At 39.7% G+C, this 19,941-nt stretch overlaps 1 protein-coding gene across 1 annotated transcript in view; it reads left to right on the forward strand.

The window, feature by feature from the left end:
- Positions 1–19,941, forward strand: part of MTHFD1L (methylenetetrahydrofolate dehydrogenase (NADP+ dependent) 1 like) — a 186,932-nt gene that overhangs the window by 76,215 nt on the left and 90,776 nt on the right. The window contains exon 20 of the mRNA XM_055311580.1: positions 4,201–4,312. Within this exon, the coding sequence (XP_055167555.1) occupies positions 4,201–4,312 (112 nt within the window). The remainder of the gene's footprint in view (positions 1–4,200; positions 4,313–19,941) is intronic.

Raw genomic sequence — 19,941 nt, forward strand, 5'->3', positions numbered from 1 at the left:
CCTTTGGCTCAGGTCATGATCCCAGAGTTCTGAGATCGAGCCCCATGTCAGGTCCATGCTCAGAGGGGAGCCTACTTTTCCCACTCCTCCCTGCTCATGCTCTATCTCACTATGTCTGTCTCTCTCTCTCAAATAAATAAAACCTTAAAAAAAAAAAAAGACAAGACCATTTTGTCATTACTTTAATAAATAGGCACTGTTTAAAAAATAAATGCAGCATTTAGTGAAAATACCTGCATGTATGAATTTTGCTTCCTGGGTCCTAATCATTCCAGATGAACCTGACTAATGAATGGCACTAGGAATCTAAATTGGCCAACAGTCGGGGATCCCTGGGTGGCTGAGCGGTTTAGCACCTGCCCTCAGCCCAGGGAGTGATTCTGGAGTCCCAGGATCAAGTCCCATATCGGGCTCCCTGCATGGAGCCTGGAGCCTGCTTCTCCCTCTGCCTGTGTCTCTGCCTCTCTCTCTCTCTCTCTCTCTCTCTCTCTCTCTGTCTCTCATGAATAAATAAAATTTTTAATAAATAAGTAAATTGGCCAATAATCTAAAAATCCTCAATCAGTATACAGATGGTGATGGTGCTTTAGTGCTCGTGTTCGAATACACATGATTGTTACTCCTATAGTGGGTTGTCCAGGGTTACTTTGCTGCAGGTTGCCAAGAGACTGGTAGTCCTCAAATCTGGCTGCACATGAGAATTTCCTGGAAAGATTTAAAGATTCTGATGCGAGGCTCCACCCAGACCAAGTAAATCAGAATGTTGGGGAGGGAGGGCCTGGCTATCCTAGGTGATTCTTATTCTTATCTATAGCCAGAGTGAGAACTTCCCTGTGGAAGACTTCAAGAAGAGAGAGAAGTAGAAAGGTCTGAACATTTCACCCTGAATTTGCCATATGTGTGTCAGAGTGTGTTGTCCAATATGGCAGCCTTTGGCCACACATGGTTGTTTTGATCTAAATTACTTTAAATTATACCTTTTTTTTTTTTAAGATTTTATTTATTCATGAGAGACACAGAGACATAGACAGAGGAAGAAGCAGGCTCCTCACAGGGAGGCAGATACAGAACTCTATCCCAGGACTCCGGGATCATGCCCTGAGCTGAAAGCAGATGCTCAACCACTGAGCCACCCAGGCATCCCTAAATTACTTTAAATTAAATGCAATTTAAGAACCTGTTTCTGCAGTCATGCTAGCTACATTTCTATTTATTTATTTTAAAAAATTATTTTTTACTAGCTACATTTTAAGTGTGTAGTGGACATGTGGACAGTGGCTATTGTATTGGATGGTACAGATATAGACTATTTCTAGCATAACGGAAAGCTCTTTTTTCTTTCCCCAAGGCAGGTTGCCACACGCAGCTCCTCATTTGGAAAATATTTAGCTGTTTGTTTTGTGGATTTTTTTGTTTCTTGTTTTAAGTAAACACTACACCCAGTGTAGGGCTCAAACTCATTATCCTGAGAAAGCTCTTTTAGACAAAGCTCTCTTAGAGCTCTGGCAAGCAATCAATTGAATTATTAATCTTTGGAAGTGTTTGAAAAGTCCATTAAGGAGACTATCCATACCCTTGTCATCATGAGAAACCAAGACATTTCCTGCATTACTTTTTTGTGTGTTCTGCATATAAAATGAAGTAACGGACTCATGATAGGTATTTTTATATCTTTGGACTAGTGGTAGAGGTTGGGTTTTTTTAAAATATTTTATTTATTTATTTTAGAGAGAGAGAGAGAAAGCACGAGTACAAGCTGAGGTAAGGGCAGAGGGAGAAGGAGAGGACAAGAGAGAACCTTAAGCAGAATTCATGCTCAGTGGGGAGCATGGCAATTGTGACTTGAGCCAAAATCAAGAGTTGGCCACTCAATCCACTGAGCCACCCAGACATCCCATCATAGAGTTTTTTAGACTAAGTACTTAACTCTGTGTATTGTATCAGAACCATAAATATTAGTTGAGCCTGTGAGCATATGTGTCTCTGTGTTTGAATGTCTAATGATCAACAAATTTTTCATTCAGACTCCGTAGTGGAGTTTGAAAACCAGGGCTCTAATCCTGCTTCAGTGAGTAATTTACTGTGTGACCTTTAATTTTAAATTAAAATGCTGCTGAAGTTACCTCAGTAACTTTACTAATGAAGTGTTTGTTTATGCTGATCTGGCCACACCCTGTCACCTGTCCTCCGCCAGAGACCAGTGTTTGGTACTTCTCAGGCCGATGACCTCTCCGAATGTGGCAGGGTGTAGATTGAGGGCCAGAGCCTGTGACCTTCCCCTCACTACTCTGTCCCCAGCTCCACTAGCTGGCCACAGGCAGCCACATTGCAGGGCTGCAAGGGGAGGAGGTGGAGGAGACTTGAAGTTCTAAACAGTGTTTTCTTCAGAGCCCTTGGAAGGTTTATCTGGACCGAAGTGAGAAGTTAAAGCTAGGTACACAGATCTAAACTCTAAACACACACACATGAATATATCCATAAGCACCCGTACCCATAAGCACTGACATCCATAAGCACCTGGATCTCATTTTGCCAGCTTTATTTCCACAGACATCTGAGTGACCTCATCAGGACCCCATCATTGTCTGCCCTGCGGACTCTGGGAAGAAGAGTAAATAGAGAACACACAGAATGGCTTTGATAAACTCTTTTTCATTCTCCGAGATGATTTTTCCTTCCCTGCCTTTCTTCCTGCTTTTGTTCAGCTCTCGTCTTTGAAAAACGTTCGGCTAGCAGCCCATCGTGGTTCATGGGAATTTCCCGTGGCTCCCAGCCTCCCAGCTCCCACATCACTCCCTGCCTTACCCCCTGTCAGTAAGAGGGCAGCCTCTATTTTCACAGGTGGATCCAAGGCTTCCCAGACACAGACTCCAACAGCCCCAGCTGGGCTCAGAATAAAACCTGAACATTTCAGTGCATGTGGATAAATGCATTTAGAGAGGGCACAAGTCTGTTCTCACTCATCAAGGAAAAGTATAGATATGGCATTTAAAATGAATATATTGACAGATTTTCTTTAATGAATTAAATCTAAAGGTTTTGATGATTCCCTTATATTGGGATTGGTTTGAGTGGTTTTTTGGTGTTTGGTGGGGTTTTGTTTTTCTTTTTAGTAAGAATTACTCTGGCATTTTACCAAGAGTGAAAATTTTCTTTGCTTTTATTGTCTTAATAGTTACCAGATTTTTAACCTGTAAACCAGTTAAACAATGAGAAGGACTTATAAATTATACAGAATTTTTAAAAATCAGAAAAAGCTTATTGTTATAAATACAAAAACAAGTGAGGGGTGCCTGGGTGACTCAGTTGGTTAAGTGTCTGCCTTCAGCTCAGGTCATGATCCCAGCATACTAAGATCTAGCCCCACATTGGGCTCCCTGCCCAGTGGTGAGTCTGCTTCTCCCTCTGCTTGTCCCCCTGTTTGTATGTGCGTGTTCTTTCTCTCTCTCTCTCTGTCAAATAAATAAAAAAAGTTAAAATTAAAAAAAAAATCCACAAAACAGCCAAAATGAACTTAGGTTGTCCTACATTAATACACAATTCATGAATTAAATTGATTTTTTTTGCTTTCTTTAGATGTTTCTCTTTTTTTTTTTTAAGATTTTATTTATTTATTCATTAGAGACACACAGAAAGAGAGAGGCCAGAGACATAGGCAGAGGGAGAAGCAGGCCCCATGCAGAGAGCCCAATGTGGGACTTGATCCCTAGACCCCAGAATCACACCCTGGGTAGGCACTAAATCGCTGAACCACCCAGGGATCCTTCTTTAGATTTTTCTTGAAGTGATTGATTTCTCACTAGAGAAAAAGTACATTTAAATAAGCCTCTTAGACCATCAGGGTTTAGTTCTATTCTTTTAAAAGATATATAATTCAGAATACTATGAAGTGAGGTAAGTAATTTACTTCATACTGAGGCACTTAATGAGTGCTTTATCAAAATGATAGTAGGAAATTCTTAGAGATTTTTCTCCCTAGTTCAGCCTTTAGAATGACACTGTTGCAGAGTATACCAGGAATTTGGTCCATTGAGAGAGTCAAGGCGATTTCATGTTCTTTGAGAGAAGTTGGACATTGAATATACAATCTTAAATAAAAGCAGAATGGCTTTGGTGAGTCTTGAAATACCAGGACTCGCCGTCTTGATTCATTCTTCCCTTTGTCTTTTGGGATTTTAATTTGTTCTTCAATTTCTGTAGGGGACACCTGTATTTGTGCATGCTGGCCCCTTTGCTAACATTGCCCATGGCAACTCTTCTGTGTTGGCTGATAAAATTGCCCTGAAACTGGTTGGTGAAGAAGGATTTGTAGGTAAGTCATTTCTTTTAAATTTAGTTGTTGTAGAATATGGAAGAAATCTAAAAGTTGATGACTGAACAAGAGTGATATCCATTCTGACTTGAAATATATTCTTTTAGGCCCACCTTTCATAGATGGTCTCAATTCTGCAAAAGCCCTAGGGTCTGGTTTGTAAAAGTGAAATGATGTTGTGTTTGAACCATAGACTCTGATGTCAGATACCTAAGGGTTTGAATATGAACTCTGACACTTGCTGCTAGAGTGATTTTGGACACATTTTAAGGAACATCTGAGCCTCTGTCTTCTCATCTAGAAAATTGTGATTCTGATATTATATAAAAACTTCTAGAGTTATTGTGAAAACCAAAGGAGATCATTTATTCATTCTGCCAATATTTAATAAGAATCTCCTATCAACAAGGCATGCTACTCAACTGAGAATACATGGTGAGGAAACCAGACCTACCACCCCCACCACCCCCATGGAGCATACTGTCAAATGCTGTATATAATTAGTAGAAGAAGTGCTTGTTAACTGTTATCCATTATCCGTGCTAGAAATCAGTTTACTCTTCCTCAAATTAGAGGATGTTTCTTTGACTAATGGGAGATTCTCAACTACCGGACTTGGAAATTGTAACTGGTAGGACTTTGGACATTGTACTACTTGATAAGGTGTCCTTTGTGGTACCTGCTTCTCTTTGGTTTTCATTGGAAATTCCAGTCAGGTAGGAGGGGGCAGCTGCCATAGAGTCTGCTCCGTCAGTGCTAGCCCCAGTCCCACCCATGAGCTTAAGGCAACAAAGGGCAAACCAAGAACAAGGATTCTTGAAGTAACACCATCATTTGACATCAAACAGACTATGCTGGCAGATTTTCACATGCCAATAGGTAATCTCCACTTGCCACTTGGTGCAACCATCAAATCTAGCAGTTGTTTCCTTTACACTCATCATCAGCCTTTTATCAAACTCAGAAGTGAGTTATTTTATTAGACATGTTCCTACTGGTCTAAAGAGCTTAGCACTGCACTTTTACGCTCAGCCATTAAAAAGTTCCCGGGTTATCAAGACTGTTTTTAAGAATTCTCAATAGATATACAGTCAGAATCCGATGAGAATTTATGTAGTTCACTCCTCAAGGTCTGTATTATACAGTTCTTGTGTACTTTGCTGCTTTGGTATCAAATCCACTATGAGAGTGGCTAGACATGCCATCTAAATGGATTTGCTCAATTGATCACAGCATAATTGTAGAGCTAATGGACCAGGAGTCTGGGAAGGGCGGGAACTGAAAAATTGGGTGCTTACGTGAAGAGGTGGTTCTAATGCATCAGCTACGCAAATGAAAGAGCTTCCAGTAGAAAGTACTCTATTTGTGCTGACAGAGCTCTCTGCTTCTGTACCCATCCTCACTTTGTCCATATATATATTTATAGAATATGTGTTACTGTGGCAAAGCATTTTTAAAGGTATATATTGATGATGTGTGCAAAACATACTAGCTTTCTATGTGACCTTGGACAAACCATTAGCCTCTATGGGAGTGTCCCTTGTAGATGTTCTCATTTGAAATAGGAGAAATGAGGAATTTGGTATGGATGGGCAGCTGTGACCCTGAGGTAGAAGCTATGGTATCATAACTCCACCTGGTAGTGCGATCTGAGACAAGTCACTTAACTTATCAATTTCCTCTTTTGATAATAAGAGAATACCTTGCAGTATTTTAATGAGTAGTATCAAATGAGAAATTGCTATGTAAACCATGGCCAACCAGTCAAACATCAGTGATTTTGCTAATGCTTTCTATGACCTCTTCTAGTCTAAGAATTTGTAAATGGTGGAGAATTCAGCGACAGAAATCTGTCCATGGCAAGACAGTCAAGAGTGCTAGCTCTAGAGTCAGAGTAGCTGGCTCAACTCCTTTCAAGTTGTGTAACGTTAGGCAACTTAACCCTCTTAGCCTCAGTTTCCTCATCTATAGAATAGGGCTTTAAGTAGGGCTTGCTTCATAGGATTGAAATGAGGTTTAAATCAGACTGCTTGTTAAGTCCTGGTATAGCACCTGACACATGCAAGGACTCTGTGATAATTCTTAGCCACTCCTCATTATTATTCTCCCTATCATTAATCCGTGACTGATAAAGGTTAAATTTCCCCTTTTTAATTCACAGTTTGTTTTGTTTTGGATAACGATTTTATTTTTTAAGTGTGGTAAAATACATGTGACAAAATGCATCATTTTAACCATTTTTAAGTGTACCATTTAGTAGTCAAATACTTCCACATTATTGTGCAACCATCGCCACCACCCATCACCAGGACTCTTTTCATAATGTAGAACTCAAACTCTGTACCCATTAAACAACTCCTCATTCTCTATTCCTCCAGTCCCTGGTAACTATTCCTCATATCTGTATTGTGCTCTCTTGTGACTGGCTTATTTCACTTAGCATATTATCCTCAGAATTCACCCATGTTGGATCATCTGCTCAAATTTTCTGGCTTTTCAAGGCTGAATAATACTCCAATTTATGTATGCCACATTTTGTTTATCCATTCATCTGTCTAGGAATGCTTGGGTTGCTTTTACCTTTTGGCTAATGTGAATAATGCTGCTATGAACATGGTATGCAAATAACTCATTTTATGTTAGTTTTAATATATCAAGATTATCCTTCAGTACGTATAACTAGGTGACGGCAGTGACTTGCATAACTATGTGTAGACCACACACATGACTCAAAACCTATAATGTTAAACTCTCACAAAGGTGGTGCCTTAATGCCATGGCTTCATTGGAATGTTGGAAGCAAAGCCAAGGTATTGAGCAGTGAGAGTGGGGCATGATCAAAAAACAGTACCCTTACCCCCATTGCCTGGTCAAGTCTGGTCTGTGGGCTGCAGTGGATGAAATTTATGGTAGATCCCTCCCTCTCCATTAATACCTGGTTCCTCTAAAAAACTTTTTAAAATTTCTCTAAGCACTTTCTGTCATAAGAATAGTCTCATTTTAATTTTAAAAAATGTGGGTGCAGTCTTATATAAAAATAACTCCAGATTTCTTTCAAATTTAAGTCTCTTTTATCTTGGGCCTGCATTTGGCTGATGATGGGACGGGAAAAGTGGCTTCTTTTATCCTCCATCACCTTGCACTTAGTGTGCCTCTGGCCCCTCTAGAGTTGAAGCTTTGACTTTCAATGGTACCTGTCCAACCTCTTGTAGCAGAGGACCCACACTCATGGCAGAAACCCTCTGGGCAGTGTCCCTTTGAGACAGTCCTACTTCTAAGCCAATACCTGATCTCCAGGTACCACAACCCTCCAACCTGTGACCTCACCTTTGGCAGGAGTGCAGTTACATCTCTCACCCAAGACTCTCTTCTGCTGTAGGGGCTGTTTCGCTTCAGCCTGCAGACTTCTATTCATCCCCAACTGACCGCTGTGTCCCTCTAAGACAGGGACACCACTTCTAGTCATACATTTAAAGCCTCACTCACCAGCTCCACATCCTTTCCCCTGGGGTGTGGGCAGTGGGATTGTGCATACCGATAACTTTCTTTGAAGACATCCTTTACTGGCTTCTAACGCTATCAATCCTATGAAAACTCAAGGTACCTGTTGGGCTAAGGTTACATAGTCTATTTTCAATATTGTCTTTGCAAATGCTGCTGAGTTTAGCATCATCCTTTAACTTGAGAGCAGTTGATACTGTTTGGGGGCTTCAGACCAAAGTGAAACCAAAAGAGCCCCATTTTAATATCCTCCCACAGAAGTTAAATGCAGTAGTCATGGGTTTATCTGATGCCTGTGAGAGACTTTATGTCCTTAGAAAAGTCATTGTAGAAGTCTGTGTCTCTTTTTTTTTTAATATTTTATTTATTTATTCACGAGAGACACAGGCAGAGGGAGAAGCAGGCTCCATGCAGGGAGCCCGACGTGGGACTCAATCCCGTGTCTCCAGGGTCACGCCCTGGGCTGAAGGCGGCACTAAACCTCTGAGCCACCCGGGCTGCCTGAAGTCTGTGTCTCTTAAGATATAAAAAGCCCAAATCCAAAAGAAGATTGATAACTTGGGTCATGTTAAAGAATAAATTGTGTATGATAAAAGGTACAGGATTTAAAAAACAAGTGACAGAGTAGGAGAAACCTTTGCAGAGGTAACAAATGACTAACATTTGGAAAATATATAAACCACCAAGTATTATAGATTAATTTTTCTTAAGTAATCCAATAGAAAAATGGTAAAAGGATTTAAAAGGTTAATTTACAGAAGAAAAAAAAGCAATCTGACAGCATTTCTGGGTCAAACTGAAAATGAGCAAATGATCTGGCAACTTCAGTTCTATGTAATACCCTGGAAAAAAAGTAACTGAAGATTTATTTATTTAAGTCCTTTGAAATAATTTATCTCAGTACACATGTATTGACCTTCTGTTGTTATGTCAAGTAATATATGGTAGGAGCTAGGAATCAGAGATATGAGACATGTTTCTTAGCCTCCAGTAATTTATAATATGGTGTGAGAGAGAAGCCCATAGACAGAACCTCAGTGGTAAATACAATGCACTTCTGAGAGTAAGTATCATATTGATTAACGAAGAACCTTACGAGATGATGGATGTCTCTTAGAATTTTCCTCTTACTATGGGTTTTGTGAGGTATATTTAGTCTAATTTTTTTTCTATCCCAACACACACAGGGAAGGAATTATTTTGTCTACTCTGAAAACATTATTCTAAGATAATGGAATCAATATTCTGTTTAGACTAATAATAGAGTGAAATTTATTAAATTACAGTTGACCTTTGAGCAAGTTGGTGGTTGGGGCACTGACCCCCATCCTGTGCAGTTAAAAATCTCCATATAACTTTTGATTCCCCCAAAACTTAACTATTAATAGCTTATAATTGATCAGAGCCCTTCTGATGACATAAATAGCACATATTTTACATGTTATATGTATTATATACTGTAACGTTACAATAAAGCAAGCTAGATAAAAGAAAATATTTTTAGTTTTTTAAAGATTTATTTATTTATCCCAGGGTGGAGATGAATAGAGGGAAAAAGAGAATCTCAAGCAGACTCCTCGGTGAGCACGGAGCCCAACACAGGGCTTGATCCTAGGATTCTGAGATCATGACCTGAGTCAAAATCAAAGAATCAGCCACTCAACCGACTGTTCTTACCCAACCACCCCAAAAAAAATAGTATTAAAATCATAAGGGAGGGGCACCTGGGAGGCTCAGTGGTTGAGCATCTGTCTTTGGCTCAGGTCATGATCCTGCGGTCCTGGAATCAAGTCCCGCATCAGGCTCTGCAGGGAGCCTGCTTCTCCCTCTGCCTATCTCTGTCTCTCTCTCTGTCTCTCTCATGAATAAATAAATAAAATCTTTTAAAGAATTATAAGGGAAAGAAAATACATTTGTAGTACTATACTGTATTTATCAAAAAGAAAATCTGTATATAAGTAGACTCATCCACTTATCAAACCCATGTTGTTTACCAGTCAACTGTAAATGCACAAATCTGACAGATTAGACCAAAAGAGTCCATTAGAATTTGGGGGGGAAATGCATGCTCCCCGTGATAGCTATTTCTATTCCTCCTCTAGCCAGCAGTCCTCATGGGAATCCACTTAACCTCCATTCACTGCTATAAAAGCAAACATTTCTTTGGCATCAAATCCTAATCATGTGTTATTTTTTAAAAAATAAAAAGAAAGAAAAGAGAAACAACATTGAGTTTCTAGGCTTTAATAAATTATTTCATTTTTAAACTATTTGTAAGGATTTCAAACTTACACATGATCCTTGGTTTTTAAATTTTGCTTTCTGTTTTCTTAACTTGGTTTTCATTCCCGTTTCAAATGAATACCTTTCCTTCACTCTGGAATTCAGCATACACTTGTTCGGATTTAAGCTAGGAGTTCTTAACTGGTGGTTACCATCGCCCCTCCCATAATTAAATGCAGAATTATATACATATGTATACAGTTTTGTTTTTGTTTTTTTTTAAACAAGAGAAGGGCTCCACAACTCTAATTAGATTTTTCAAAGGGGTCCATGACCCACAAAAGATCAAGATCCAGGGTCTTCTCATAGCCTAAGGGATGCTGTATGGCATTTCACCATACTTACTTTATAGTGACCTATATGAAGCAGTGGTGGATTTTGGTGTTCTACTCACATTTGACATTTAGCATCCTCTTCCAAAATGCTGGTCAAGACATTGCCTAAATTGACTGTGAGTCTTCTTGCCATCTATAGAGAGTGCTATGGACCTGCTCTGGGTTCTCCCCATGCTGCCTGGGTCCCTACCCTGAGCAGACTGTGTGTCAGAAGAAAATGTTAGACCGTGCACTGAGCTGCGCCCTGAACATTTCAGGATTAGGGTTTCCAGATCAGAATAAATAACCATGGTCATTCTAAGACAAACTGAGTAGGGTTGGGACACAAAGGCTCATTAATATTTTCATTACAAATGCTGCCATTCTCTGCATGGTTCCCGACTTCCAGACTCCTGCTCCAGACCAGATGTCATCTGCATTCTCACCGAAGACTGAAACAGTTCTATGGGGTGGGTGTCATTATCCTCATTTTACAGATGTCGTAGGTGAAGCTCAGAGAGATTATAGCACATGTCCTCTGTAAGGAGGACACTTACCCAGCCAGTAAGTGGCAGAGGACTCAACCCCAGGGCCCCCTCTCACCGAAACCTGTACAGGTAGTCCGTTGGCTGCCCTGCCTACAGTGATTTTCTCATTTCTCTTTAGCTGATTCCCATCCACTCCCATGAAAAAAACACCAAGTTTCAGATGACCTGTGTACAGGGGACGGCCACAGTTTAAAATTGTACCAGTATAATTATATTGTGCCAATCTGTAATAATGTAGGCCAACAGTGGTGGGATACTTTGGGGTTTTCTTTCTTTTTTTTTTTTTAATTATTATTTTAAAAAATTTTAATTCCAGCGTAAGGGGGGATGGTGTTGTGGTTGTTGTTGCTGTTGTTGTTGTCGTCGTTGTTATTGTTGTTGTTGTTCTTCTTCTTTTTCTTCTTCTTCTTCTTCTTCTTCTTCTTCTTCTTCTTCTTCTTCTTCTTCTTCTTCTTCTTCTTCTTCTTCTTCCTCTCCTCCTCCTCCTCCTTCTCCTTCTTCTCCTCCTTCTTTTCTTTTCCTTACTACTTTAAATGCTGTTTCTCCCTAATATGCTACTAATTAAAGATTATCTGGTTGAGTCACAACATCTTGGTGTTCTCCTTACTTATCCAGTGCCCTTTTGCAAACCGTTTAAATCTTGCTCCTTGGGCTTCAGGAAACTGCTGGCAGCTTCATCCAGTCACCAGCTTGTCTGTTTCAATTTTTATTGCCATCCCATTTTAAATATCCTTTCACTTCAGTAGAAGAGAACCAGACCAAACTAAATGTTCCTACCATTTCACCCACCCTTTAAAAAATTCTGACGTCAAGTGGTCTCCCATCTTTCTAAGCTCTAATTTTCCCAGACCTCGCTCAGTTTACATTATTTAGAAACACAGATCTCAGCCAAGGCCCTATTTTTGTTAGGATACTTCCATTTTTTTTTCCTCTAGCGATTATATTCATAATTAAATCAAAGACAAGAATTGTGGAGGTGTCAGTCACATGCCAACCTTCAGAGAAACCCCTAATCACCAATCGTGTTTGTTAACCCAAGTGTTCAGGAAGCCCAGTAAGAGAAGGTGCTTTTCACTGTCCCGGGAGTTCTGGTGTCTCTCATGTAGCTTAAGATCTAATCTCATTCTCCCTCGCTCTCAGGGCTGATCTTTATTCCACCCCACCTTTCTCTGCCCATGCTTTTGTGTAAAGTCACCCTTTACTTTAAGGGCTATTCTTCTGCCCTTAAAAAAATGTGGAAAACAAAAGTGAAATATATTGAGTAGACAGTATCCAGGAAAGTATGCAGATTAATATGATCACCGCTCACATTCCCATCATTCACTCAGTTGTGTCAAAATCATGATGAATCACATAACAAATCATAAGAATCATAACATGCGCTTTAGGGTTTTTTTTTTTTTTTTCAGATGAAACATTAGACACAGAGTTGAGGTCCCTGTGAATCCCTCCCTGATCTCATCCCCTTTTCCATTCCTCTAGAGGAAGTCACTGTCCCAATTAAGGGATTACCATTTCCAGGCATGATTTATACTTTTATTCTGTAAGTATCTATTCACAAAAGATTGACAACAGAGATTCTTGGACCTTCTCTGTTCATACGTTGTCTGAGCAATTGCTTCCTAAGGCACATGAGGCCAACAGAAATACCTAACACTACTATTTATTAAGTAGTTTAGGTTTAAACAAGTTCGTGGATGTTTATGTCTTGACAACTTAGTAGCTGTCTCAAAAAAAGAATACATATCAATTGAAAGGAAAGCTATTATTTCATGTTTAAGTTGCCACCATAACTTATTGATAAGATGTGTGTCCTTGCTGGGCATTGAACAACTTCTCGATCCTTGGGATTGGTCGACGCTTCAAAGCTCCTGTTCCACACTGGCTTTCACACCATTCTTGCTCTCACTGCAGCAACTGCCAAAAATTTGGCTTCACAAATATATGATGTCATTGAAAGGACAGCAGAGGGATAAAGTTGAAACTATGAACTACCTCAACATAGTAGAAAATGCAGGGCTCAACAGATGTCAAGTATTACTGAGCTTCCCTCCAAAGTTGAAAATACCCCATGGCTCTTCTGAGTTCAATGCAGAGCCTTGGGACACCACAGCACATAAATTTGAGAACCACAGATATGCAGGGTATTTTTGTAGCATTTTATATGTTTTAAAATTTTACACGTTAATAAATCTTACTACCTGCTTTGCACTACAGAAGGGATCAGCAAACTTTTTCTATAAAGAGCAAGACAAGTATTTTAGGCTTTGTGTGTCATAGCATCTCTGGGCAAATATTAAAGTGAAGAAGCAGCCACAGGGAAGCCCTAAACTGCAAGAAGGGAGCCATGTTCCAATAGATTAATTTATTCATGGACTCTGGCATTTGAATTTCATATAATTTTCATATGTGATGAAATATTATTCCTCTTTTGTTTTTTTTTCCAACATTAAAAAATGTAAAAAAAAATAGTATAAGAAAGTTGCAGGCCACACAAAAGCAGAAGGCATGCTATTTTTGTTCAGCCTGACATTTCTGCATTTATCTGCATAGCTATGATCAAAGCAGCCTCATCCAACCTGTAGTGTTGTCTTTGTTGGCATGAATATAAGCATGTGCATTTGTGCGCTCTTCCACCGGGGGCAGTGAGATTCCTTTTTGGTGTTCTGTTTCAAATAACGCTACTGGAAACATTCTTGCTTGTGTCCCTGTGAATATGTGCACAAGTCTTCGAGGGTCTGTTCTTAGGAGTGAGATGTTAGGGGTTATATTCTGAATATGAACACTTTGCCATTATGTGTTACAAGTATCTTCTCCCACACGTGCCTTATCTTTTTCTTTTCCATCCTTTGTCTTCCTGATTTCTGCTTTTGGAATCATAAAGATAATGTATAATGACTTATAAAATGCTACCTCTTACATTTAAGCCTTTAATTACCTCAAAATTTGTGTGCATTTATGGTGCCTCTTTTCCTGAATTCACACCACATGTGAAATTTTTTCTTCCTTGGTGTTCTTGCAGAGGTGGCTATCTAGCCCTAGCCCTAAAAAAAAAAAAAAAAAAAAAAGGGTCAAGAAGATTCAGTAGATTTAAATCAGTTGGGAGCCCAGCACTCCTTATCTTTTGCCCTGTTCTAGGCCAACGCAGGTAGTGGGCCCTGCGTGGAACTGCTTTTTAATCCACCTGTTCTGACAACATAAAGGTCTCCCTCCTTCTCTGCCTCCCCAGAGAAGAGCAAATGATTTCTCTAGCACTGCTTTCACCCTCAGAGACCAGGACTTTTCTGCAAGGAGATCCACACATCATCTCCCCGGACTATTCTATTCACCTGTTGATGCTGGACTTGTCTTGGTTTTTGGAGAAGTGAAAGTCTGTCCTGCTGCCTATTCTGCTCCTGTGTTGTCCAGTTCTGAATATTTGTCATAAAAGGTTCTGTGGACCTTTGAAAAGAAACGGTTTAACTTTATGGCCTGTTTACTTTTCTGTTTTACAAGCTGCTTCATTAAAAATTGTTCTTTCTTTTTAATTTATTTGAGACAAAGAGAGAAGAGGGCAAGCACGAGTGAGGGGAGGGGCAGAGGGAGAGAGAGAAGCAGACTTTCTGCTGAGCAAGGCACCCAATGCCGGACTTGATCCCAGGACCCTGAGATTATGACCTGAGGTGACGCTTAACTAATTGAGCTGCTCAGACCTCCGAATAAAACTATCGTCCCTTGCAATACTTTCAGTTTATCTATTTGATTATTTGTATTGTTGATATGTTCTCTAAATATAAATCAATCCAAAAGTGTTTTTGAAATAAGGAAGAAAGAACCTTCTCTATTGAAGATGACAAACACTTGAGGTCTTTATTATCTAGCTCAGCAGAAAAAGGAGTACATGATACCAATTTTCTAGAATTGATTTGCAGAAGAATACAAAACATTTATCCCCTTTCTTATAGTAAAGTAATTGAGGAACTTTTAATTGGAAGCCTAGTTTCTGTTTTTCTCCATGGTGCATTTGGGATAGTAAACTATGATAAATCATGCCCCCCCGCCTTTGACCCCATTTGCTGCCTCCACAAAGTACCCACCATCCTAAATTTTATGTGTTGATCAGATTTTTTATTGTATATAGCAGAAAATGACCTAAAAACAGTTATCGGCCAAATAAGAACCACAAAATTATTAGTGTGACTTAATATTACTCTAACTTAATTCCACCAAGACTTTGAAAAAGATCAGGTTGTAAAATTTGGTGACCATTAACAAATCCTGTTTCTAAGTTTAAAAAAAATTTTTTTATGAAAGAGTTGATTCATACAAAATAAGTTGCTTCCATTTTCTTTGCTGTTGTAAATAATGCTGCAGTTAACCTAAAGGTGCATGCGTATTTTTGATAAAATATCCAAAGAAAACTAAAACACTAATCCAGCTGCCTGGTTTGACTTGTCCTCTGCCATGTGCTGGACGTCTCTTTGGATCGGTCATGCAACATCCCCAAATCACAGTGTCTCCAATACCTATCACAAGGCTTGTTCTGTGGATGAAGTGCAGTAACACTGGAAAAAGTAGAGGTTCAGACCCACACTCAGCAGTGGATGCCAGCTATTACCACCTGAAGATGTTAAAGATTTTTACTTTTTAGATAACTTTCACAGATCTAATTCATTTTCGAAATGAAGAATAGCTGTGTGAGTACACTATGAAACTCACTGAGGGGCGCGCCTGGGTGGCTCAGTCAGTTAAGAATCTCCCTTTGGCTTAGGTCATGATCCCAAGGTCCTGGGATTGAGCCCCATATCAGACTCCCTGCTCAGTAGGGAACCTGATTCTCCCTCTCCTGCTCCCCCTGCTTGTGTTCTATCTCTCTCTGTCAATTAATAAATAAAATCTTAAAAAAAAAAAAAGGGACGCCCAGGTGGTTCAGCCTTTGAGCACCACCTTCAGCTCAGAGCCTGATCCTGGAGACCTGGGATCGAGTCCCACGTCGGGCCCCTGCATGGAGCCTGCTTCTCCCTCTGCCTGCGTCTCTGCCTCCCTCTCTGTGTCTCTCATGAATAAATAAATAAAATTTAAAATCTTTTTTAAAATTAAAAAAAAAAAGAAACAAGCTCATAGAGCTGATTTGAGTTTTGCCAATGGGAAGCACTATTGCCTGTATCCCTTCTCATACAAAGGCATCTGGGACCATCCACAGAGGGGATCTGAGAGATCTAAAGGAATTGGATTGCTTCAAATACCCTCCTTTTGGTTAGGAAAATCCTTCCAGAAGGCCTTGTTTGAAATTCTCTGTAGTTACTAGAAAGAAAGCCGGATGCCCTGCAGCCCAGCAGATTCACAGGTGCACGATATCATTCCAGCACACATCTCCCTGTCTGCCTAAGCCTTCCACTACTCTGGAATGCAAAAGAGCTCAAGAAACTTAAACTCAAAAATTGTTGAGAAACAATGCAGAGAGTCTTTGCAGTGGCATTAAACATTAAAATTAAAAACATATGGTCTGAAATTCAACTGGCATATTTAACATCTCAAATATACTCTGATGCCAAAAGGGATGCTAATCAAAACATGAGGGATTCGGCTTCTTATTTGGGAAAGACCATCACTGCCAAGGGGAGAGAGGCAGGATGCAAATCATTTTGCGATTTGAAAAATAGAGTAGCTAAGTCATTTAGTATATGCTGCTTTTAGGCAACTTGCAGAGTCAATAGGTCCAGTACTCTTGCTTTTATTTGCAGGTACACTTGTGTAAGAATTTCACCTGGGGGAAATTTAAATCTCTTGGGAACATCCCACATAATATGTAATATAAAACAAATAATTTTTGTTAGTTAAAGTAATACTCCAATCATTATAGAGGAGTCAGAAATTTTTCCTAAGTAGAGAAGAAATTCAAATCATATCCAGTTTATCCATACAAAGATAATTCACATTTTATTCTCGTACTTCCCGACTTCTCTGTGGACTTCCTTTTAAAGGACAATTGTAATCCTCTTGAGATGAGTTACTCACTTTTATCCACTTATGTAGATCTTGTGGAGTCAATAGGTCCAACACTCTTATGAAAAAAAGCCACTTTCCAAGCTATTTCTCCTCTTTCCACTGGGCACCTCCCAACCATCCTCTGCCATTTACTCTCTTATTTGGGAATCTATTCTCTCTGATGCTTTAATGGTCAGTTCTGAGCTTCACTCTGCTCCAGATTTTAGCCACATCAGGCAGGGCTTCTCTCCTCTTCCATAAAGCTCTTTCTAAACATCGGCCTCTCCTGGCTCTCCTCCCAGCAGCTCTTTCCATTGCCGTCTCGTTGTTGGAGTGTCCCATCTGTTCACAGCTGTATCCCTAGTTTCTCAGTAAATAGTGAATAAGTGCCTCCCCAATTCAGAGAACTTTGTAGAGGCAGGGCAGGGAACAGTCCATAACTTTTTCATCACAGAGCATATGAATTATAAACAAGAACTCTAGGGAGAGCATTGGTTCAAATTCTGGCTCTGTCCTTAACCAGCTCTGTGACAAGCAAGTTTTGTGGCCCATTCTATTCTCAAACTTGGCATGCCTCTTCCCTCTTTTTATAACAAACCCTCGACCTGAGGTAAAACGTAGATGTACTACAAACTTCTATGTACAATTTCAGAAAGCATTATTATGTTAGTTTTGATATAAAAGAATTTTATGGTAACACAATATATATTGATTGGAAGAAATATTTCAACTACATTAGAAGATATTCTGAGTTGCTGGTGTTTGCACACATCTACAAGACCTAGTACACGGGACAAGCATGAATGTGGAAGGATTAAGTGGTGTTGGCCACTCAGATCTCACAAGTGGTTATTGGCATTGGCGACATGACTTTCTGAAAAAGTACACAGCTCGTGGCAAAGTTAAGGCTAACCTTTCCTCAGTGTTCACTGTTGTTTGCATTCCTTGAAAATTGTGTACATATTGATAGGTTGAAAAAATATTTTATATTTCTATAACAAAGAAACTTGAGGGAAGGTCTGTCAACTACAGGAGTATCTGGAAGGAAGATCTTGTGGGGGCAGGGGACAAATCTTTGTGGGACTGTCCTGCATGTTTCAAGATGTCCAGCATCTTAGCTCCACTCCCAGCTCCTCACACTCACTGGAACAAACAGAAATCCCCCCTAGGTGGTACCTGTGGGGCACTGTGCCCTGTGGTGCACTGACAGCCCTTCTGCATCTCTGTTCTTTCATCTGTAATGTCAGGGAAATCCATGCATCTAAAGCACATGAGGCAGTTCCTGGCATGGATAAGTGTTTACTCCCAGTGACAAGAGTTTACCTTTCTTGAGGACCTGTTGTGTGCTGGGCACCCCCCTGGGGGCTTCGTATGTGTTACATGTGTTCATATGTTTTATATTAGCCCCAGGAAATAGTTCCCAGGATAACCTCCATGTTATAGGTAAGGCAACTAAACATCAGTGTGAATCCGTAGTTTGTCTGAAGGGAAACAGCTAATGGGGATTAGGGATTTGAACCTAAGTCCTTGGCCCCAGGGCCTTTGATCTTCCCACTGTACCCTACTGTTCCGTTACGGTCACTGTCATTCCATGTCATCATAGTAGAGTCTATGTAGAGGGCATAATGGGCACTAAATGTTTTTTTAATGAAAAACTATTAATACACATGAGTTCACTGAATGACTTACTTGCTGGCAAATGTATCTGAATTTCCACTAGGCTCTTAATGGTGAATATAGGCATATTTTTAAGATTTTATTTATTTGAGAGAGAACAGAGGGAGAGTGAGAGAGAGAAGCAGAGGCTCCGTCCCAGTTCCCCAGATCATGACCTGAGCTGAAGGCAGACACTTAACCAGCTGAGCCATCCAGGTGCCCCATTCAAACAGTATTTAAATAAATTAATAAAAAGTGTAAAAAAGTTTGGGGAATATCTTGAAAGAAGTTTTAAACTTTAGAAATGTCTAACCTGGGATCCCTGGGTGGCGCAGCGGTTTGGCGCCTGCCTTTGGCCCAGGGCGCGATCCTGGAGATCCGGGATCGAATCCCACGTCGGGCTCCCGGTGCATGGAGCCTGCTTCTCCCTCTGCCTGTGTCTCTGTCTCTCTCTCTCTCTCTCTCTCTGTGACTATCATAAATAAATAAAATTTAAAAAAAATAGAAATGTCTAACCTAACATTAGCTATTTGCATTTACAAAATGCCAATTTATTTTCCATGAGCTATCTAGCCCATCCCTAGTTAAGATTCATGCATATTCTTTTTTTTTTAAGATTTTATTTATTTATTCACGGAAGACACAGAGAAAGAGGCAGAGACATAGGCAGAGGGAGAAGCAGGCTTCCTGTAAGGAGCCTGATACAGGACTCGATCCCAGGATTCCAGGATTACGACCTGAGCCAAAAATAGACACTCAACCACTGAGCCACCCAGGTGCCCCACATATTCTAAATAATATGATCTTGATACAATTGTGCTTACCATAATAAAATGTAGAGTTAAAGTAGACCCTTGTCAAAATATGTTTTACAGAGATTAGTGCTATGAAAGTTAACATACAATGATTTTAGAATGTGATACAGAGGTTAAACTAAGGTTTGAAATTCACAAAAGGCATAGGCTTTTTAAGAAGGTTATTAAGATCCAGTGTGCAGTGAATGACTTGAATTTCCATTGTGTAATTGTTATCATACCCTATCATGGCTGAGAACATTCAGCCTAAAAAGAGTCAAATTATCCTTAGCTAATATATAAATTATAGTTTACAACATTGTAATTCCATGAGGTTGTTTTAAACTTTTAGCAATGTTTGGTATAATTACAATATTGTACTGTTCTTATTCAAAGAAAGCAATAGAATTTCCAGTAAGGAATATTTGGAAGCTAGTAACTGCTAAAGGAACAATGGAGACTTTTGTAGACCTCTTTATATCTTTTGGGGGATGGAGAAAGAAACATTAATTCTTCGTGTTTTCTAAAACCCTCCCCTCTTATCAGATTCAACGATAAATGTTATT

Source organism: Nyctereutes procyonoides, unplaced genomic scaffold, assembly GCF_905146905.1.
Source record: "Nyctereutes procyonoides isolate TBG_1078 unplaced genomic scaffold, NYPRO_anot_genome, whole genome shotgun sequence".
Lineage (NCBI taxonomy): Eukaryota > Metazoa > Chordata > Mammalia > Carnivora > Canidae > Nyctereutes > Nyctereutes procyonoides.